This window comes from Saccostrea echinata, unplaced genomic scaffold, assembly GCF_033153115.1.
Source record: "Saccostrea echinata isolate AGI-Se365-2 ecotype Australia unplaced genomic scaffold, CSIRO_AGI_Sech_v1 ptg000002l, whole genome shotgun sequence".
NCBI lineage: Eukaryota > Metazoa > Mollusca > Bivalvia > Ostreida > Ostreidae > Saccostrea > Saccostrea echinata.
In genome coordinates, this window is record NW_026889751.1 from 23,392,571 (window position 1) to 23,416,403 (window position 23,833).

Consider the following 23,833-nt stretch of genomic DNA (forward strand, 5'->3'; position numbering starts at 1 on the left):
CTGTTGTCGATTAGCCGTATCCAAGCCAATCTGTTACGACTCATCACGGGGGGGGGGGGGGGGGGGGGGGCTGTAACCCTTCCAAAATTCCCCCAGTAATTTACGCTAGGCTTCATTTAACAAATTTTTCAGTTTTCCCCGTCTTTTGCTTTCATAAGAAAAATTATGCACCATTATCTTATCTATCAGAATTTTTCTTTAATTGAAAAAATCATCATTTTCAAAATTGAAAATGGCATAAAAATATTTTTTAAAGATAAGGATAAATTGTAAAGAATGATAAGAAATTTTATGACCTATTTAAATTTTATGATTTTATAATCCCATTTATGTAATGATTGAGATATTAAATTATTATAAGAAAAAAAAATTTACATCTGAAGAATAGAATTTTACGTTGAATAAAAGTTTTGAACTGAATTAAATTAATTTTTTTAGACAATTTTATCAGAAAAAAGTAAAGAATTAAATAACTAGTGTTGAGTGCTCTAAGTTAAGTGATTATCAGAGTTCAAGTAAAAAGGTTAGGTTGCAAACATTCAATATTGTGAATAAATCTTGATTACTTCATAATGGTAAAATTCTATGCAATTTAGGTGATTGCAATTTCTGTTAAATCCTGTTCCCTCATAATGGAATAATTAGTGTGTATGGTGATGTCATTCCCTACTTCTGCTGTTTATCTTAATTTGTTCAGAATAGTTGATGGTTTTCCTTAGAAAATTCCCTCGGCACTGATTCTTTAATCAATAGGCTGGCGGGGTAGGTGGTTGTAATAGAAACACTAGTCTGAAGGCAAAATAAATAAACAAAATCAAAATAGAGACTCCAATAAATTACAAGATAAACACAAGGAGTAGAGGGGAAGTCAATTATTCCTTTTTTTTAGGTTTGCTAAAAATGTAGAATTCATTGGCTAAAAAATTGTGTTTAAAAATAAGATTTATAAAATTAAATAAGGAAATCAATTGATATACTTGCTACATTTTAAACAGTTGTTGTCAGAAAAAAAGTAAATTTTTTATGTTGAAAAAAAAAATTCAAATTGACTTTAAAAAAAAAATTTCTTAGTATATAGTAAATAATTGATACTAAAGAGAAAGTTTCCTAAGTATACAATACTTATAATATAATATAAATAATTATAGAATTGTTATTTTTTATTTTCTGTCTGTAATTATTAATTTCTTTGTTTCAGGGGAAGGTCTAGACAATAGTGTCGGATCAGGGGAGGGAACTGCAGATGAAGATTCTGAGGACCGTGCCAATTCAAAACGTCAGAAAAAGAGGGGCATTTTCCCAAAAGTGGCAACAAATATCATGAGAGCTTGGCTCTTTCAGCATTTAACAGTAAGTCATATCAGTTATTGTTGTAAATTAAAAATATTTTTAAATAAAAAAAAATGTTTTAGTTTAATGAAAAAACAAAAAATGCATAAATATATGAAGTAATTCTCTGAAAAAAAATCACATGTTGGTATGTTTGGTTTGAGTTTCATTTTGATAAGATTTTAATGAAATGTATGATATATTTAATGTTTTTTTTTTAATTGAAAAAAGTCTGGAAATATTTATTTGGCAGATTATATAACATTCATTGGAAAAACAATGACTTTTATTTTTTAGTGTAAATGTTAACTAGTTTTATTTCCTCATCACATTTATATAAAAAAAAAAATCTGAATGTTGATGATGAATTGGAAGAACACCTCAAATTTAAAGGGAAGAAAAAAAACTTTAGGTACAAGAAACACTCAGCTCATCACAGCACATTACCCTACAAAAAAGGTTTTGTTTTAAGAGATAGATAAGTTAGAATTTGTGTTTGTTTACTCCAAAAAGATAAAAAGTCATTGATCATTTTCAGTGCAGAAAAAAAAGTGTTAATCAAACATTCCACTCTTCATTCCAAAATTTTCCTGCTTCAAAATTTCTGTCAGCACAAAAGAAAATGAAAACAAAGATAAGGAGCAATGACTGATAATAGGGTAGGGGGGTGAGTTCAGTTCACAAAAACAAGGGAAGTTAGAGAAAGAAGTTAAACCAGGTTCCGGAAATGCATTTTACATTAATTAGTAGATACATCTGAAAAGATATCATTTATAATGAAAGCTGTCTAAATATGATGGATGGCAATATTCGGAGGCTGAAGGAAGGCTTGAGGAATATTGGATTTTGATATGGTGTCATATCATTGGTAATCCGAATGTTAATATCAGGCGACATAGGGATGGGGAGCACAGAGGCAATGGAGAAAAAACAATGGATAATTAGGGTCCTGGTGCAGTAGGCTGCTATTTTGCCTATACAAAGGAATTAAATATGGCCGGTGGAATTGATGGGACGTCAAAATTCCAATAAGAAACTTTATCTGCTGATTCTGTTGATAGTATCATCATGGAATACAGAGTTGACCTTTCTATCTCGAAAGAAAATTGACGCATAATCAAAATATTAGTTTTGCCTCTAACATTTCCTTCTCTGTCCTCAACGAAAACATTTAATACCTGTGGCCGTTCGCAAGCCAGGATAGTTTTCCTATAATTGCACAAGCAAACAAAAGACGCTGGTGTCAGGTTTCAATATTTTGAGTGGTACTTTACACAGGCAAGTCACATTGCATTATGAAAATTGACTTTTAGGATATCAAACTTCCCCCAAAGAAAATGTGTCTGGGTAACTCCTTGGTACCACGTAGTGATGGAGCACCCAGACCGGGTATATCCATGAATGTGACATGCGAGATGATCTTGCTGAGGTAGATAGACCTAGGGGAAGACTTATGGGGGTAGGGTGTCATCTGGTCATGGGTTAATGAGAATTCTCACTGTACAGTGACATCACATAATTTAAAGCTTTCTAAAGTGTGCCAGAAAATAAAAAGCCAAGTTGAAGCTCTTGTCTACATGTTTTTTGGCTCTTTCATGCATGAGTGAAAATTATGGAACGGCTGGGAGAGAAAAGGCAGACAAGCAGTGTCTCTGTGACGCAAGGTCATTGACTAAAGAACAGTGACTGCAAACAACAAAGAGTTGTCAGCTGCAGAAATACTTATCCTGTGTTGTCAGGTCATAACAGGGGTCGGCCATTACTCAGGGGAAATGTACTCTTCTGTAAATCTTAGACAGGATCCAGAAAAATAAAAAAAAAAAACACCCCCCAAATTAATACTGAAAATGTAAAACACTAAAAGGTAACTGAAAATTGTAAAAAAAAAAAAAAAAAAAAAAAAAGAAAGAAAAGAAAAACCCAATGATAACAAAAACAAGAAAACAACAACTAACAAAAAAAGGAAAGAAAAAAAAAAAGAAGAAACAAATATATGCTACACCCTAAAGTGAGAGGAAATATGAATGAAGGAAGCGTAGATCAGGCGTAAGGTGATTGATGACCATGGGTGATTGAGCGGAATTACTTGCAGGTTTTTGCTGTGGGAACTTGTGCCAATATTTTCCAATTACTTGTAATGTATACCTTATTCAATAGTGACCACATAGTGTTTGTGGTTTTTCTGAACATACTGCTCCAATAACAGAGGGGGTGGGAGGCTAACTAAGTCAAGACTATTCAACAGAGTGGCTAAACAAACAGAGATTTTTTTCCCAATGTCTCCGAGTTTCACTATCAAGACCAATACTTTGTGCACGACTCCTTCTATTTTTGACTTTACCTTTTTTATTGAATAAACAGTTTAAGCATAATAGAAAACTCTACACAAATTTTTAACATCCGGAAACCCCTAGCATGCTTCGATCTCTCCCTATAAAAGGCGTAAAGATAAAAACCAATGTTTGGAAATAATCCATAGAACAGTTCAACCTCTGAAGCTGAGGTGATTTATCATTTTAATTGGTGCATTATTGATTATGATCAGATTGAACTATTTATTCTCCTCATTACTGTAACAGCTATACCTCATCGGCTCATCATGAGGGGGGGAAAGCTGACAATAATTTGCTGGGCTTTGAAAGGATTTTCCCCCCTCCATGGCACCTCGTTGGCAGTCCGGGGTGACGGAATGGGCTCTTACTTATCTCAGCTTTGGAACATTATCCACGTGTTATGTGTGAATGAGGAATCTTTGGCCAGTAATAAAATGTCTGTTTTCTCCACAGTATCACCTGAATGGGCCCAGTGTTGGCCAAAACCTGCTGGGTCTTAAGGGTAATTCGTGTTGATAATTTAAAAGCCAAGTGTGACAAGATGAGGATCATGGCTGGTGGAGTGTCAGGGTATTGTCGGTGGTCAGTGACGTTACTGGACGTCTCTCTCTCCCACAGCACCACTGGGGCCCGGTCTTTGTCTGACAAAATGGATGAGCTCTTCACTCTGACAGCTTGGGTATTGATATTAGATTAGATAGGCCCCCGTTTTGTGCTTTTGTTTATATTTCTGAGTGTGTGAGATGATTCCTTTGTTGGGCCTTTTGTGAATGTGAAAGCCATATACTGGATGGTCATTTTCATTGCACACATCTGACACCTATAAATCAATCCTACTCCTCACAGAGTGTCATAAGTCCTAAAAAAACTGAGGCCTAAATACAATGCTCATTACATTGTCAATGTTTTGCTGTCTGAGTTGCCATGGAATTTGAAGAATGAAACAAAAAGTGCACATATTTGTACCTAGTGCATCACGTATAATGACGGTGATGGAGCTTTGCATTTTGGGTAATCTTTGACAGGATATAAATCTAGCAGACCCTGACAGCTGTGTCATTATCATCTCAGACCTGTGACAATGTGACCCATTATTGACACCCTTGGACCCTGATTTCTCACTAAATTGCTGTGGCTAGCTTGGCCAAATAAGCACCTTTCTTCACCAAATAGTTTGCCTTTTGTTAGTGAAGTTTACCAAATTAGGTCCTATGATTCAAGGTTTCGAACAATTTGATGATCAATTGATCACTTTGACAATTTAACCACATTCATTTTAACTTCGTAATGAAATGAGAAACATCAGGAGGAAAAGATTAGGGGTCTTCAGTGTTTCTTATTTGATACATAATCTCGAGAAAGGAGATACTTTTAAGTTTTCTTAATGTTCTAACCAAGAACAATAAATTATATCATTTATATGTTTTTTTTAAGAGTATTTAAATACATTGCAAGTATTTCAAAAAATGGAACAATTACATTTAATGGATATTTTATTTACACACATCGGTAAACAGTCTCATTGAGGTATAGAAGTGACATGCTTTTATCTAAGCACAAACCTCTCTTTGCAAACACAGATGATTCAAGAGTGCTGCAGTTTTGAGAAAAAAAATTGGAATTTAAGTAGAATTTATTTTCGTCACTTTTCTCTTGGATTGACATGTTTTGGATGGCAGTTACTCGCAAAAGCAAAACATAAGGGTCGTAGGTAAATCTCTGGTACTCCATCACGAGCAACAATTATCTTGTTTCCTCCTAGTCATGAACCAAAGTTTACATATGACTTTTAAAGTACTTCATAGGTAAAAATTTAAAAAATAAACCAATTGAAAATGCTGACTGCGTTCCTCGTGCAGAATAACAGACATGTAAAAAAATTCTTTCAAAGCAATTGATAGCTAAATAGAGAGTCAAGAGGCTTGTTTTTGACTTCTGCATAACACTGCATTAGCGGACTGCAAACCTGCACCCCCCAGCAGCCAAGTCTTAATAAGAGTCATAAATGTCTCCTCTGTTTTTTTGCAGCACCCATATCCCTCAGAAGAGCAGAAAAAGCAATTGGCCCAGGACACCGGGTTAACTATTCTCCAAGTCAATAACTGGTAAGTAGAAAAATCCTAAAAAAAGAAAAGGAAAGTACTGAAAAGGAAGATTTTAAATAGTTATGAGGTGCAGAAAGTTCGTTACCACTTTTCTAAATGTCCAAGTAGACTTTGAGGTTTATTTAGGTTTGTGTCTGAAATAATGTGTATATTTGAGGGTTTGTTTGTGAGATGAGTGATTGAGTAGGAAGTTTGGGAGAAAGATAAGGCTTTGTGTGGAGATGTGGGGTTGATAGGGACCCCTTTATCTGCGGGGATCAGGGAATTTGTCTCGGTCAGCTATCCATTTCTTCACATCTGCTGTGTTCTTCCACACTGTTCATATACAGGGGACGAATGATATGTATAATTGTTAAGTCAGGTGCATGCTCTAGAAAAGAAATTTTCTTTTCAAAAATTAAAAAAAAAAAAACAAACCAACCTCAAAACTTATCATAGGAGTGCACAAAAGTTCAGCTGTTAAGGGAATATTACTTCTGAAAATAAAACATTTATAGATTTCTTAAAAGTTAATGGACTAGTATTTTTGATTTATGAAATGCATCTGTTGTGACAGAGTATTGGGTCACCTAGATTTTGTGAATGGGAAATAGTAAAGGAGGATTAAATATACATTTATTGTAATCGAACATACGTCGGTGAAAAAAATTAGATAACCATACTTTGTAAAAGTGCCTGATTTTACATTGAAATATATCATGACTTCATAGGGGAAATAAAAAAGGAATTTGTCCTTACAGATTTCTGCTTAAAAGAGGACATTTTTGACAGGATCATAGAGTAAACCATTATAAATTTTTGTCTGAGTCTTAAACGGAAATCATTTGAAGAAATTGAAGGTCTTCCATATTTTTTTGATGATTATGACAGGACACTGATGTACATTAATCAAATTCATTTCCAGTTTGGGTGCATTTTTTACCTTTTTAAAAGTGAAAAAAAATAGTTTAAAATGCTATCTGGTTAATCTAGGCAAAATATCGTGTGAAAATGATATCCCTCGTGCCGGCTTTGTTACAAGGGCTTTCAGAGTTTTGAGTTGAATTGCTGCCATCAGATTACTGTGAATGGACTAGCCATAGGTATGGGGTATAAAATTTCTTGATAAAATCTTCATATTAAACTTGTGTTTTCTTATAATTGACCGACCTCCGAAACTGACGCTTGTATCATACCTATAATCAATAGTGGGAAAACTATCACCTCCTATGTATTGTGTCGCCATTTTTCAGAAATATACTTGTTCTTTCAAATGATTACAAAAGGTTTTGAACCATTTCAAGCTCATTTCACTTAATGAAATCTTATCAGTCACATATTAATTTTTGTATATAATACTTTTTGGAGCTACTGGAAAGACCTGAAAAGACAGAGAATTTACGTATAATTACAGGAACTATAATCGCGTTGTACTGACACATAGCATGGCGACAGGCATCTTTAGATAGAAAAACATAATGGCACAAAGAGAATAATACAGAAAATCGGAACAATTAACTTGTGCAGAAAAAGAGACAAAAAATTCTTGAAGTCAAGATATACTGAAAATTGCTCTGGCATCGGACAATAGTTCAGGTCTTAGTTTACTGCCATCAAAATAGAACAATTTAGAGAAAATTTTTCTGTCACTATCCCTGGGGCTGAATTCAAGTGGCACAGGCAGGGATTAAGTAGTGGTGAAGCTGAACCTCTCAATATTTGTTTGGAATTTTTTCAATCTATAATTTTCTGGTATGTGACCTTGCAGGCCTATTTTGCATAGTGCTTGCATTAACGATTAGGAGGAGAAATTTTTTTTTCGACATAAGTGGCTTTCATTTCTCTGAAAAGGGCCAGAAGGGTCTTTGTTGCAGGGTAAAGCATAAGTGAGGGGTTGAGATTTCAGGCAACAAAGCACCGTAAGCAGCGATTTAATGGATCATTCATGAATTTATCTATAGAGGACTTTGCAAAGAATAATTCTATGTCATTAAATAATTGCAGGATAAACATTTCATTGTACGGAGACAGTCCCGTTTTGCCCTTTTTTCATAAGGTTATCTCGCAAGACATCTTTTTACTGCTAGAGCAATTAAATCTCATATTCTGATATCACTGATAGTGGAAGGAGAGAATACTGGTATTGAAGGACCACTGAATCTGTTATTTGTTGTGAAACACTCTTTCCAAGGACTGTGTTTTCCAGTCACATTTTGGCTTTAATAAGACAGGTGTGGGGGTAATTTTAGGGAGTATAGAAAATCTTCATATTATGTAAACTGCTTCGACTTGAAGTTTAACCATGTCTTCTTACGTTACGTGTAGAAACACTGATCAGAATCCCAAATTATGCTGTTTGCATCGAATTTCCTCTACAATATGATATCATAAAAGAGGTCTGCATTAATCTGATATTATTGGGATTTTTTTTTTTTATAATTGAGCAGATTTTATTGTAAGCCAGATAAAAAGAGAAAAAAAAATAAAGTGCAAGGCAAGCTCTTCCAGAAGTTTGTTGGGGGTAGAAAGATCCAATTAATATATGGGAACTAGGACTAGGAACTCAGGCAAAAAAAACCCACTGCTCTGCAGCTGTACTATGTAAACATGTTACTGCATTCATGCCATATGGCTACTTTGCTATTTTTTAAGTGAAAGAATCTTAAATAAGATTTTTTGTCAGTTTCTAATCCATGAAACATCAAACCAATTTGCTTAGCAGATTTAGAATTCTGTGTATGTGTTCAAAAGCCTTGTTTATAGATAATAAGTAGGCAGTAATTGGACATATTACCCGTTTATATATAGAGGAACAGCTTCCATCCACAAGACTTGTTTATTTTGAAGAGATTTCCTTTCAAATTAATCACATTTTGGAATAGCTATTTACCAAGAGTTTGACACATGGAACACTTTATTGTAGAAAACACAAGCCAGGAAGATCAACCCTTCCTTCAGGATAATTAATGATAAATTGTCGGAGACAGTTAAATATGCAGAGGTTTCATCACTTGTAGGCTATTTTATGGTCACACCTTCTCAAACAACATTGATTTTCAGAATTTTGATGGGTATTTAAATGTTTTGTTTCATAAAAATGTGGGCCATAAACTCCAAACGTCTGTGACCAAGGACCATTAGCAACATTTTAATATTTAAAAACTAAACACAGAAGAACTCGTGAACATAAAAAAAAAATGAAGGTGAAAAATTGATGAACAGATAGTCACAGGTATGGCTCGGCAATCATGTTTAAAGGACAGGGGTTTTTGGTTGTGTTAGACCTACATCAGGACGTGATTCAGTTGCTTGTAAGAGAGCGTGTTGATTTGCTTGGTTTTTTACTATAACAAGGCAAATACATTACAAGTATGTATAAAGCCCTGTTGTTTATTGAAGCTACAGGCTGTAGTGGTCGTGTCCAGCAAATCGTGACAACGTAGAAATGCAACGCGGATGGATTATTTGCTCTCCGTATGTCGCACGTTCAGGGGAAGGGGAAAAAGAAATATGTCCATGAGACCTTAATTTCCTCACTTTTGAACGGTGAAATGAAATAGCAAATTTATGGATTTTTTTTCCTCCTGGCCACATTTACCTTGGTCTCTGTGTGAAGTGTGCAAACGAAATTTTCACCAAGTCCAATGAGAACATGTTTTATCTCTATAGAAAACGCTTTTATTAAACACTGGATATAAAGATGAGACCTAGATATGTTAGGACACCTTGACTGAACCAAACAACCATAGTGCCGTATGGAATTTCAGGAAAGACGGGATATTTAAATCACTCCTAATCAGAAATCCCCTAAATTGTTCTAATGCAAAATGGTGTGCCCTATACCCGTTACATAGGTATTTTAAAGAGTGGACCGATAGTCAGCTTTTATCAGTTTCTTTCCTATATCTTTGTTAGCAAATATCCAAAATAAATTCACCTCTATGATAAGGTTTTTTTTTAAAAGCAGAATGATAAATTGTTCTCGTGAGAGTAATTTTGACCATTGAATTAGGGTAGTGAGAAAATTTTTTTGAAAAGTTTGATTGAAAAAATTTTTTTTTGATGGAATGATTGGCCTCTTATTTGTTGATGTTGATCATGCTAAGGAACATGAACAAAAATGGAGGCAGTTGTAACTCCTTGCTTTTCATATTAAAATGTTTGCAGCCACAATCACAAAGTATGCAAATTTCAATTAGAACATTAGCATACATGTAAATAACGCATTTATAAGTTTTTACCACATTCACATTGAACAAGGGATTCCTCTCACGTCATGCATGTGCAGACTTAATGAATATTCATTTATTTTGATTATGATGAGTAATATCATATATGGCCATGGATTACTCTGGGTTTAGTACCACATTCTCACCCAGGCTTAGAAGAGGGAGCATTCTCTATGGGTCAATAAGGTTTTTCTCGCAGATTTCCAGTGCTGAATGGGAAGAACACAGGGCTATTGATCAGGGACCAACAACATGGCTGTTTATGATCTACACTCACACAGGATCAGTTTGTTTTATTTATTTACAAATGATAATGTTGTTGAATGGCGGGAATTTTATTTGCATTTTATGAGAAATATTGACCAAAACTGCTGAAGGCCCACTGTGTAGTTAAGTTGGGTAGGCGGGACAGACCATTATGTCCTGTTTGTAATAAGACTATCGTAAAAGTGTCACATCTTGCACATGTAATCTATTTACCGAGTGCTTCTCTGCCTTATACAGACAATTCCTAGTTTTTAGTATTTTTACCTTTACCAGTTCGTGTTCAAGGCAGACCCATTAACGTGTTTTTTTAAGGTATTAATGTTTAATCCGCTAACTATTTTAGACTGGTTTTGCTATGATGATTATTCTATTAGCTCACTGTAGTCCAATTTAGAAATTTTCAAGAAATTTTCCTTGTCATTAAATGGCACCTAATGTGTCTTAAGGGAGAGAACCCTGACACGAAGATCAAATATAAGTTTGCGTTCACTCAGGCTCACATGTCTAACGGCCGTTTGGTGTCCATCTACGTTCCCTTGATTGCCGTAAGTTTCCAATGCAAAGAGTGACGAAGTAGTCATTAGTTTCTTTTGGTTAATTCGGAAACGTTATGTTTTCTTAAAGTTGCTGAACACATTATTTCCAATTTGGGTCTCCAGCTGTGAACTTAATCAGGTTTGTTGAGGAGACCTAGAGCTCACTGGGTGTAATGAGAGAACCATGCACGACTTTCATTTTGCCGACCTTATAGGCCGGAGAAAAACAGGACAAATAAAAAAACCCTGCAAGTGGACAAAACACCAAGAGGAAATGACTAAATGGCTTTTGTGGTCACCATCTTGACTTGCCTCTAAACTTTTTACAAATCCACTCTTACCCTTTTAATGTGTTTGCCAGACAATGCCATGGTGATGTGCCTTGACCCCTGGAATAATTACCATTCATTGATGGCCCCCATTATAAGTATTTTACCGTCATTTGTCACTTGTCAAGCTAATATCCTAAGGACCACGCCCCTTTGTCCTAACTGGTTATTAGCTTGGTATAGTTTTTCCTGGTGTTCATTTCACAGCCCACTCTTTTTGCAATCCTTTTATAGTCTGGCTTCTTTCAAGTTTCAAATTTGCCCTGGTTCAATACTATCGCAATGGCTTTCCCTTTTCAGAGATGAAACATCACATTAATGAATTTCCAACACTTCAAAATAGAACATAACAAAAGCATATCATGAATGGGAATTCTTTTAAATTGTTGCTTAATGTGTCTTGAAGTGATTAATTAATAAGTTATCTCACGTGGTGTTAAGATTGATCTAACACCAAGTTCAAAAACGATCTCATCTAAATGACCTGGAGAACACATTTAGAAGGCTATGCAATACTGATTCACTGTAACTATATATTTTTGCATACTGTTGTGTTATCAGTTGAGCTAATGATTCAGAAAATTTGAGATGGTGGATCTTTTGATGAGTATTCCAGTCATTTCATGTTACACTGACAATGAAGAGTGGCCTCCCTTTTCAACTCTTTTGTAGCAAACACATATGGCCACAATTTTATCATCTTGGATCTTCGTTTGATTTATTTTAGATTTTTATTTTTTGTCCTGAAATTTAATTTGATATCTATGGCAACTAAATGACTACAAAGCTGCCATGGTTATGTTATTTACTGCGATTCACCATTAACGGAACCAGAGTGTGTCCTTCTGCTATTGGCAGTTTTATGTTGAATTTTAACTTCCAGAAACAATTTTATGAGCAGAGTGTTTTGCGATGAATGTGCTAAATGCTTTTTTGGTTTTTTGGGGCTAATCAAAAACTGATTAAGCTGAGTGGATATGGAAGTTGGGGTGACCCTTTTGTGTCCATTAATGAGGGGCAGAATGAGGCACTTGAAATATATTTTGGAGTTAAGTCTAAGTGTTCCCTCATGGCTGATATACATGGCATAACGCAGCAGTGTTTCATGAAATTTTTTTTTTTTGCAAGATGACGGCAGTTTTTTTTATGCGTAGCTTGTTAGTATGTAGAAGATTGTTATGACAATAAGAGTTTTAATTCGCATCCATCTAGAGGCTGTTATGTCGGCAGGATTTTCTACATGGGGGATAAGTGGAGTATTGAGAGGCTGTGCATGCTGGAGTGTTGTTCGTGTCAGAGAATCAGCGTTAATCGAATGTAGAAAACTTAGGCACGTCAACTCGCATCAGAAATATGTTACATCACAAATGTCAGGTATCCCATTTTCTGGGAATTCCTGATTTCACCATCAAAGTTTTGATCGGAGAGCAATGGCCGTATTTCAGCATTGGGGGGTTGTCTTCTCGGCTGATTTTTCCGTCATTCATGGCCTTCAGGTGTGCACAAGATGTGTAAGAAGAAACTGTGTTAGACACATTCCATAATCGGTGGGTGGTGGGCATATTACGCTGTAAGAAATTACGGAAAATCATATTTTTTGGTAGATTTTTGCGCATATTTTTTCCTACCTGCAAATTACGGTTAATCTGATGCTAATCAAATTATTTATTTAGTGAAATAATTTTTTTTTTTTACTCTTGAGCTGTTAAGTGTTTCTGATTAAAATAGGAACCATGACAAGGGAAAGAGAAAAAAAAAGGTAATTGTGTGTTTTTTCTGTCATGAGAATATTTTTAGAGTCAATATTTACGCAAGTATAAGTGGATAATGTAAAATATATACAAACTTTTTTTTGTAAGTTTAATTGTGTAATATGACGAGAGTTAGACTTGGCCAATGGGGGATGCGGAAAGCGATATGCTTTTGTTTTTGCACAGTTAAAGAGATTTGTACAGTATGGTAGGCAAGATAATGGCGATTTGACGGCCCACCACCAAAGATTTTTGATATGGTTATTCATAAATCATTTCTGCCAAAATTTCTTGTCTGATATTATGTGAAACTAGGGACATGAAGCTAGCTGTTTAACAGGATGAGGCTGAAGTGAATGGCACAGCGTTCTTATCAGCTGCGATAAGGTTAGAGTATAGGTCTACCTCATGCTGGGCTTCAGTTTGTATTTTTTTTGGTTTGAGCGTTCCCCCATAAATGCCAGCCTTGCTGTTTAAAATCAGATTGCTTCTCTATGATTCATTTTTTTTGCCGTTGAGCAGGAGAAGTCTATCATCGAAGTATAGCAGCATTTAATTGCTGTGCCAGAATTCGATATTTTGTGAGAGATGGTTGATAAGATGGCAAAGCTCTGCCCCCTCCCATCACATTATGAAGTAAAAATTAATGATGTGGCACGTTTAACAAGAGGGAACAGTGACAAATACAGAGGATAATCTACCATCATTTGGAAGTTTTTTTTAGCTCAATTTAATTGAATTATGGTATAAAAATTTTAAAATCTGTAAGGGGGATAACTCAGAGATCCCAGGAATCGGTATATACGCGATTGAATGCCAGATTATGGAGCCGTTTTTGCTATTAATTGTTCATTGACATAATTTACTGTATCCAGCGGCCATATCGGTTATTCCCTGTAGATAATCACCAAAAACAATATTTGATGAAGATAATTAAATTCATCTATCATTCCAGCTTCATTTCAATAAAAATAACAGAAATATCACAAAAAATACAAGTAAGTAACCTTTTGGATGGAGAACTGCCCGGCACTGCTATTAAGTAAGCCTTCCCCTCTATTGATTCTTCTGGTATGGGAGGTCTGTTTTTAACCTTAATTTTCGGAATGATTGTGCGGATTAGGTATGCATTAAGTATGATTATAGAAACAATGGGCTGATGTAAATTGATAATGACATGGGTTAGAGCATTAGACAGTGTGATTGTTTCCCTCTAAATAGTCACTGGCCTCCAGGCACACAAGTACAAAAGGGGAGAAAATCAGATATGCGTGCTTCGCTGCCCAATTGAACACAACAAGGGCTGACAGGCCAGCCATGTAAAGTGAAATCGCTGATCTAGTTTTTGCTGAGCTTTCATAGAAAGCATGGGGACCTTATAATTGAGCAAGTGAGAGGAAGACAAGAAAAGGCGCAGGGCAGGATGTGATGTTTATCTGAGCAACACATTATTAATCCGTGAATCAGATGATGGGGTGGTGCATTCTGTGCTACTATCCGGCCCTGGTGGGAGGTCATTTATGAGAAACTATGGATTCCGATGTGGATCTGATGCATTGAAGAGTTCACATGGAATTTTGTCTGATTTTTTCACCTTGATAGGAGTATAGTAACTTAGATAGCTCTGTATGTGCTGTATAGGCTTACATTTACAATTCCTTGCACAATAAAGTGCATGTGACAGTCACTGATCACCAAGTTTTGTATAGAAATATAAGTAGGCTTGGGACAATGACAATTTTTACATGGGTAGTTAAGGAATGACAGATGACATTGGATCTGTCAACAGTTTTTGTCCTTTATTGAAAATAATATGCAGGTCTTATTTATGTCATGGTGAAATTTAAACGATCTGAATTAATTCATTTGCAATTGGCACAGTAATCTATTTTTGCAATGTCTGTCTGCAGAAAAAGGGGGTTCTGGTGAATTTCAGGCTGGGGGTGTTGAGATGAGAGTGTTTCACGGTTTTGGATCAACAACTTCAGATACACTTGTTCTTCAAGATAAACTCCCAACGCTATACACATGTAACCGTTTACAAGTACTTTTTTTTGGTTTCTGTATTTCGCAGATATTTCACCCCTAATGTATCACAAATTGAACCACAGAACAGTGAGGTTTTCTGCTTTTGCCGTTAATTAATTTGCAGTCTGGTGACTTGAGCTAATGTTATATGTCAGAAAGCTTTGAACAGTGACAGATCCCATTAACTCATTAGTCGGCTTGTTAGAGGACTTTATAAAGGATATTGAAATGTAGGGTGTCAGGTCCTAACACAGTATGATGTTTAAATGAAAAGTTGACAATCCCCTCCCTATGTTTATGATATGGGTAGCAGTGTCAACATGCAAACAAACAACTGTCACTCACTCTCTGGTCAGATGGCTATGAGGAAATAAATATGGTATTAAGAGGTTTCCTTGAGTTATGGGATTTATAAAATCATCATATGATATAGTCCTTCACTTGGAAGATAGATTATTTATGGCTAAGATATTAATTTGACATGATTTTTGTCAATTCAAAAGAAAAGAAGTGATGACCTAGTGTAGGTACATGTATTGTAATTTGTCTCACTGTCAGTAGGTCCTTTGGCCAGACAGAGCAGTGAAATCTGAGTTATTCGAGTGCTTGGTGAGGGAGTTGGGTCTCAAGTACTGTAGTTGTAACTGTCATGGGTGGTTACCAGATTGGGATTTGATGGTAACTGTAGCGATTTCTCCCTGGAGGTAGGGGGAGTAAGTTACAATTCCTGTCAGAAGGGATTAAGGAATCTGCGGTCACGTCAGCTTTTTATGTGCTCACTTTAATCAGGAAGGCATGATGCAGCCGTTATCTGATGCTGTAGACACCTTATTTCAGCCTTGCCATCTTTTATTTTTTTACTAAGCTTTATAATGAGCAAAGAGGAGGAAGGTTTTCAACCAAAAAAACTGATAGCGCTCATAAAATCTACAGATTCATTTCATTTCCAACCTAAAAACTCGATCATGCCAAACTTCTCCAGTGCATTTTTTTCCAAGTTTTGAAATGATTTTTTTTTTCTCTTTCCTCTTTTTCGCAGAGAGCAAAAAGGAAGCCAAATAACTAAACATTGTATCAGATTGCCATTTGAAAAGCAAATATCATTCTTGTGTTGATACTGAAGGGTCAAAGGTCACCTGATAATCGGCTCTCAGTCGCAGACTTTGGCAAATGATTGCTTTGTGCCTGATTTCTTGGCGCCATTTCATCGCCTGGGTTGTAAATCACTACCTCTTCAAATAATGACAGACTGTCCTCATATTTCTCTCCATTCCTACAGGATCTGACTCAATGTTTTTGGTCTGCTATACCCATACCGAAATAAGTTATAACTAAGTTATAACTTTTCTGTAACTTTTTTGTACCTCAAGAAAAAGTTACATTTTAGTTATAACTTTTCTGTACCTAAAATGGACTTAGCCATTTTTAGATGTAACTAAAATATAACTTTTCTGGACTTTGTCATTTTACTGTATAACTTTTTTGTACCTTTTTGAACTTAGCCATTTTCTGGTGTAACTAAAAGATAACTTTTCTGGACTTTGTCATTTTACTGTATAACTTTTTTGTACCTTTTTGGACTTAGCCATTTTCAGATGTAACTAAAACATAACTTTTCAGGACTTTGTCATTTTTCTGTGTAACTTTTTTGTACCTAATTTGGACTTAGTCATTTTGCAGAATGGCTACTTAGTTAAACTGAATTTTTTTTTTTTTTTTTTTTTTTTTTTTTTTTTTTTTTACCATACACCTAAATTAAATTTTTTTTATATAACTGTTGAAATTTAATCATATAAAATATTAAATAAGCATAATTATATTAGTATAGTAATACAGTTTTACATACCTGTAATATCTACAGAGGATTATATGAATAAAAAGGTGGGGATGATTAAGGGCTACATAAAGGTACCACTGTTTATATGCAGAATTTTCTTTATCTAAAAATTATTCATATAATGAATTGCATTATATACTGCTATTACTTACGCAGACATTTATTTTTCTGTTTTGTTGTGAGTTGAGATTTTTTTTTTAAAAGAAAAAGGGGGGCTTCTTAGACATCTTTACTACCAATGTTTTACTCATCCATTGCAGTCCACAGCCACATCCACTGCTAAGTTCAACAGAAGAGATGTGAAGTTGAGACTTGTAGTAAATTACATCTGAAGTTGGGAATAAATCTCTCTCTAAATCTGAGTCTCTCTCTCTCATTAATAAATATTGTTGTTTAATTAATATTTGTCTTGTAAGTACTAGTTTCATCTAAAGTTGGGAATAATCTCTCTCTCTCTCTTTCTCTCTCTCAGAAAATACGTATTATATAGATTTCATGTTTTGTAAATTATATGCATGTACATCTTAAGGTGGAATAATTTCCCTAATTCTGGAGAAATGTAAATGTTCAAGAGATATAAACAGTGGTCAAATGTTATAATCTCATGAAGTCATTTAATATTTTGCACAGATTTTTCTTCGTGTGCAAAACAGTGTTAATTTCCCCATTGTTTTCTCGTGACACAGGTGTTTGTACTAGATGACCTTTTTGGCCTACACTTCGTAAATTTCAGCTTGTGTATTACGCAATGGTACAATTTTACAAGGGTTGTTTGAAATCTAAAGTAAATCAATCGTAATAAGGGTGGCTAGAAAGATAAACAACAGCATACAATGTGTGTATGTTCATTTATTAACAGATATTACGATGTTGGGAATAAAGACTGCCAGTTATATTAAGATTTTAGCAGAAGACTAGGACATGTGGATTTTATTATTTGCCTGATTAAATAACCCTGTTTTACTAGTTATTTTCATAAATAAATAAAATATTAAATTCAAAATGGCGGCAACGACACAAATATGGCGGCCCCGACGTCCGTTTTGTCCGTTTTGTTGGAACTCTGTTTCAAAATTTTAACACCAACTGGCTTTTTAATATTTAAGATAAGTTTCAAAATACACAATTATGTTTATTTGGATTTAAAATAAATTAATTATGAAGTATTTATTTATTTATTTTCAATCACGTGACTTATTCTAAGTCTCTGATTGGTCAACAACAGAGCGCGGATTTTTTCATGGACGATTTGAATGTTGGTGTGTTGAAAGTGTTGATAGAAAAACGATGACAAAATCATTCGGTAAGGCAATATTTATGTTAATATTTTGATGTTTTTGGTAGGAAATGTTTATTACCTTTAGATGGGCATTCAAAAAAGAAGAAATATGTAGAATGAACAAAATTCTAGGCATGTGAATCTCAGATTTCTTGTTTGTTTTGATTGGTATGTCAATGACAAAGACTGAAGTGAAGAAATTGAAACATAATATTTTTTCAGCATTTAGTATAGGAACAAAAAATGTTATTCTTTGTCATATTTAATTCTTTAAATATTCCTATAGATCAGTTTAATTATTAAATGACCTATATTGTGTAATTGTTTAACAGATTCTCTGAACTGTTTTAATATTGTACATATTGTAGCCTTTAAACACCACATGATCATAACATGATATAGTGTACTGAAATGAGTAAAATAAAATTTCTAATTTTTATTTCATTTCAGCAGTATACTGGTACATTATTTCTTTCCATGAGCATCTTATGTCTGTGCCAAGCTGGAGTGAAATCCTTCAAAAATATCACCTGTTTTAGGTAAGTAAATAATCAAATCTTATTTTTATTTCAAATTCGATAAATCTAAAGCTAATTCCTATAAAGCTGTCAGGTTCTATATTGTTCTTTATGTTTAAAATTTTTTTTAATGCATGTTTATGTGATGAGCCTTGAGGTTGAATTTTCTCAATTACACAACAGAACTCTAATTCTTGTTTTCCAAGTTATAGATGCATATGCCTTGAATTTGAATGAATTGATATTAAAGAGTGGTTCCAATCTGATATGCTTTGAGTGCAGGAAACACTTCAACGTTTTTTTAAAAGAAAAAATTAAAATATTTAAAGTTTGAACCTTTTTAATTTTTGCAGAATTGAAGAAAAATGAAGAGAAGGTTGAAATTGCAAGCATATTTCAAATGAAGACTCGGACGACTACCAGTGCAGGCCATTGAGGGGCGCAGACCATCTGCCGGCCGGCCAAGTCCCTTGACCAGCTCGGCCAAATACCAGTGCAGCCTGTCGAGGGGGACACACTGCTGGCCGGCCAAGTCCCATGACCACTTCAGCCTACTACCAGTACAACCTGTCAAGGGGCGCAGACCGCTGGCCGGACGGCCAAGTCCCTCGACCAGCTCGGCCGACTACTGGTGCAGCCCGTCTTTAAATAATCCAGATAAAAATCACAACTGTACATCCACAAGGATACCTGTGCAAGGACTTGGGTGGTATGCAGCTAAGAACTGTGACCGAAATCACTGCTTAGAACCTTCTTTTTTTTTTGAAGTACAGCTAGATCATGGCGCTAACATGAAAAACTAGAGAGTTAAAATCTAGGCAGTGATGCCTATTTATAAAAGTTCACAAGAGTAGAATGCAGTTTACTAGGTAATTTTACAAAAACTCTTATGACTATATGCTAAAAAAAATGTATTTTTAGAAAACAACCATTCTGAGAAATTTCAATCTGTTATGATGGCTTGATGAAAAATAAGGTAGACTTGAAAACTTGAATGTGCATTCATTCAATTGTATTTGACAATGAACCAAGCTCTCTTAATCATGTTTATAAAATAAAATTGTAAGTGCTTTTAATTTTTTTTAAATAATCTTTTTTGTAAAAATTTTAATAATCTTTTTGTAAACATTTTAATGAGTAGCTTTTTTAAAGCCTATAATTGAGTAATTCCACCACAGGTTAACATGAAGTGTATAATTCTATTGTAACTTTTATTAGGTATAACTTTTATTAGGTATAACTTTTTGTAGTTATAACTTTTTTTTAGGTATAACTTTTCTGTAACTTTTTCATAACTTTTTCATAGTTATAACTTTTCTGTAACTTTTTCATAATCTTTAAAGTTATAACTTTTCATGGGTATAACTTTTTTTAGTTATAACTTTTTATTAAGTATAACTTTTTTATAACTTTTTAAATAACTTTTTCCGGGTATAACTTTTTTGTAACTTTTTCCACCGTTTATTTGGGTATAACTAAAGTATAACTTTGTAACTTTTTTATAACTTTTTGTGTAACTTTTAATAAGTATAACTTTTTGTAGTTATAACTTTTTTGTAACTTTTTGCACTTGCTGTATTTATGTTGAAATAAAAAATGAAAACTTATACAAAAGTTATAACTTTTTTGTAACTAAGTTATAACTAAATTATACCTCACTTAAAACAGGCGGTTCCAAACTCCGATAACTTAGTTATAACTTTTTTGTACCTTTTTTTAGTTACAAAAGTTATAACTAAGTTATAATTTATTTCGGTATGGGATATTTATATATTTTTTGTGGTTTATGAGTTGATGTGAGGTTGAACAGGGATGCTCACCTCTCTTTGCTAAGCCCTTTATGATCTGCTTAATAGACCAGATGCAACTGTAAAACCCAATCATTGTTTGTGTGAAGAATTTTCATGCGAAGACATATTGAGTGTTTTCTACAAAAAGAGGCTTCAACCCTTTTATTGCACACCTGACATGAACTGGTAGATTCTGACATTGTTATATTCTTTTTATAGGTTCATAAATGCTAGGAGAAGAATTGTTCAACCGATGATTGACCAATCAAATCGAGCAGGCAAGTCACCTGTTGTTACTGTGTTCAAATCACGGAGGTGTAAGTCTTCAACAAGTCAGTCTCCTCCCGATATCTCGCCAGGTAACCATGGTAATGATGTCTTTGACACTGGTGGCTGGAAACTTGGCAAAAAGGAAAAGATAAAGAGAACAAGTCTTTGCGACAAGAAACTAAAAAAAAAAATTGGGTGTCTTTAGCAAATTTGTGGAATGCATTTTTTTTCCAATTCGGCAGCCATTGTTTGGCTTTTTTGGGCTGCTGAATCAGACAAAGTCACATGACCTGGTGGGATTGACCAATCAGAGAAGACTTTCACCTCCACAGTTAATATGCATGCTTTTGATCATATCAACACTTTACATCCATACATTGCATGCTAGTTAAGGCTTTATTCCTGCATGCATGGGAAACCTATTGGGAGCTTAATATGGATTAATCTTGAGAGCTGATGTAAATATGGCAAACAGAGAAAGATATTGCATGATATGAAAGTACATTTAGCATGTACCTGCTAAAAGAATTATTCATCAGTAAAATAAGTTTTCTTTGAAGATCTGTTTTTGCTCACTTTAAATATTTCTATTCTTGCTAATTTTGGGTAGATGTAGCTAATTAGATATGAAGCTCTGCATCTTTTGTTTGTAGTTTTTAGCCTTTGATAACCCTAGAATATTTACCTACAGTACTACATGTATATATACTCTAGATGTAGCTTAATGACCTAAATATTATCTGCATTTTTACCTGCCTAAAAAGCAAATACCAGGATGGCTGATTGTAAACAGTCTTATCTCTTTACAGCTCCAGGGGGCCATGGAGGATACAGTCCTGATAGCATGGGCTGGGATGGGCAGGCAATGGCCCACATGGGCTCACACAGTGAGTGATCTTAGGTTGAATATGACAATTTGAAAATATGTTGAATCAGCATTTGGAATTTCTCATTTCCTTCAGCAGTTAATGATCTTCAATTGTTTTACAGTGCTGCAAGGTAGACCCGGAGCAGATATGTATGACCCAATGAAAACAGGCTATCACCACATGGATGGCTCACAGAGATATGACATGTTAGGCGTCCAGGGCATGGGCGATATGTATGGAGCACCCCCTGTCAGTGGCAGCAGTTCTTATTCCCAAATGTCGCAGTTACGTCCGCCCGTACACTCGCAAGCTATGTTAATACCCGGCCACCCTCACCACATGATGATGGGTCATGGGGCTCCAGGAATGAGCCCTCACGCAATGTCAATGAGTTCTACCCAGAGCCCACCTCTACATGGCAGCATGGACAGTATGGGAGCACATATACAGGACATTCATGCAGGGTAGATGCAATGACAGTGGCCCCACATGACATCAAACAAAAAGTATTAGTGGAAGACAGGACTTCCTTTTTCACCGCCTATCAGCACATTAAAAAATAAGATTTAATACATGAATGATTTGCAGTTAAAAACTACAAATCATTCAGACAAATTTTTTGTTTTGTTTTGAGACATAATAATGAGAAAAAAAATGTCACAGTGATCTCGTTGTGGCCAAGTATTGGAGGAATGAAATTCCTGGACGGTGGAACTCAGTATGCTAGTCACAGACGTCGGTGCCGCTTATCTGGATCTACTCGTCTGGATCTGGGCGGAGGATGGCTGACGTCTCCGCTTCCTCTCAGTTTTTCTCAATGATCTGTATGGACTTTTTTTTTTTTTTTTAACTCGCAGTAGGTGCAAGAATCACTTGATTTTTCAGAAGTATTAGGTGCTGGGTAATACAGCATCAGAATTTCTTGTGTTTTCCAATAAAGTATTATGATTTGGGGGCAGATTTGAGCTGCCTGTTTTATTTCTTTGTCACTGATGACATTGTCACAAGGATACCTCATCTTGTATGCTATATATATATATATATATATAGTTCAATGGCCATGACTAATTATATAAACAATAATTTACATGCATTCCATTTCTTTGTGGTACTGGTTGTGGCCATTTTTGTATTTTTGTTCTGTGTCTTTTTTTTTCTATCTCAAACAAATCAAGTGTCATTTCTTTTTCTATTAATTGAACAACAAAATGCTAATGATCAAAGGACCAGACATGTGGCCGTATTAACCAATCAGAAATTGGGGCATAGAAGAGAACGTATCATCACAGCCAATCAATTTGAAGCTTTAATATTACCTCAATATTAGATTTCTGTTGTAAAAAATATGAAAGTTTATTCATTTAGATGGTTTTGTATTTAATATGGTGCATGTTTGAACAGAGAAGTATTTGGTGCATATAATGGACTTGTACATTAGGACTGGGAATGATGAATGAAATGAAAGAGAGGCTTGAATCAAGTCATGGAGTTTTACTTTTGTTTTCTTATTTTCCTGTTTTTTGTTTGTTTATTTTGTAACTGAGTATTAATAAAGATTTGATTTGTTGCCAAGTAACACACAAGATTGTATTTTGTTTGGTCAAATCGGAAAATTAAGGTTATTTTCTTAAAATGATCAAAACTCCTGCTCTGCCATTTCATTTTCTCTTTGTGCTGCCACGTGGTAGAACATTTGTGGTGTGGCCAAATCAACATTTCAACAGTATTCGTTTTCCTCTTTTGTTGATTTTTTTTTTGCATAATAAATTATTTTCTAGTATTTTTTGATTGATGTTGAGTTTTAAGTTTGCATTAATTTAAACAATTACACGTGAAACAAAGAAAATATTCCTATGATATTTCAAATCATGGAAAGATATAAATTATGTATTATGATGTACATACAAAAGTAAATTCTTGGTTTCACTGATTTTTTTTTTCCAATTGTTTTATTTACTGCTGACTACCCACAATCCCATGGATGAATGTTGCCGGGGATATGACAATCACATGATACAGCAACAAAATCGGATTGGCCAATGAGTGTGTTCTGTTATTTGTGTGTGAGTGTCTGGGTGAGTTGGGAGTTTGCTAAAGCTTGGATGCTTAGTTCTAGGGAATTTTTAATGAGATTGTCACGTATTTGAGAAAAAAAATTCCAGAAGAAAAAAAAATAAAATGTTGTACTATGCTAATTTTGATTTTTGTTGTCTTTCTTATAAGTAACTTATCTGGAGTTGTAGATACATGTATATGTTATATGTAGAAGAAAGGGGGTTGTATTGTACAGTAAGACAGACATTTCATATACATTTTGGGTATTTATATCAGTGACAGCCATTACATTTATGTTTAGAATTAAACAAAATGAAAGTTTGCATCCT

General features: G+C 34.6%; 1 protein-coding gene across 4 annotated transcripts in view; it reads left to right on the plus strand.

The window, feature by feature from the left end:
• The window catches only part of LOC133175040 (homeobox protein Meis1-like), a 64,931-nt gene extending 41,287 nt beyond the window's left edge, over nt 1-23,644 (plus strand). For 3 of the 4 annotated variants that reach the window (XM_061310137.1, XM_061310143.1, XM_061310151.1), the window contains exons 9-13: nt 1,199-1,350; nt 5,691-5,767; nt 20,530-20,669; nt 21,390-21,467; nt 21,571-23,644. In XM_061310137.1, coding sequence (XP_061166121.1) covers nt 1,199-1,350; nt 5,691-5,767; nt 20,530-20,669; nt 21,390-21,467; nt 21,571-21,917 — 794 coding nt within the window. In that variant the 3' untranslated portion in view covers nt 21,918-23,644. The remainder of the gene's footprint in view (nt 1-1,198; nt 1,351-5,690; nt 5,768-20,529; nt 20,670-21,389; nt 21,468-21,570) is intronic. The other variant, XM_061310160.1, reaches the window with a different exon arrangement.
• Nucleotides 23,645-23,833: the final 189 nt, after the last annotated feature.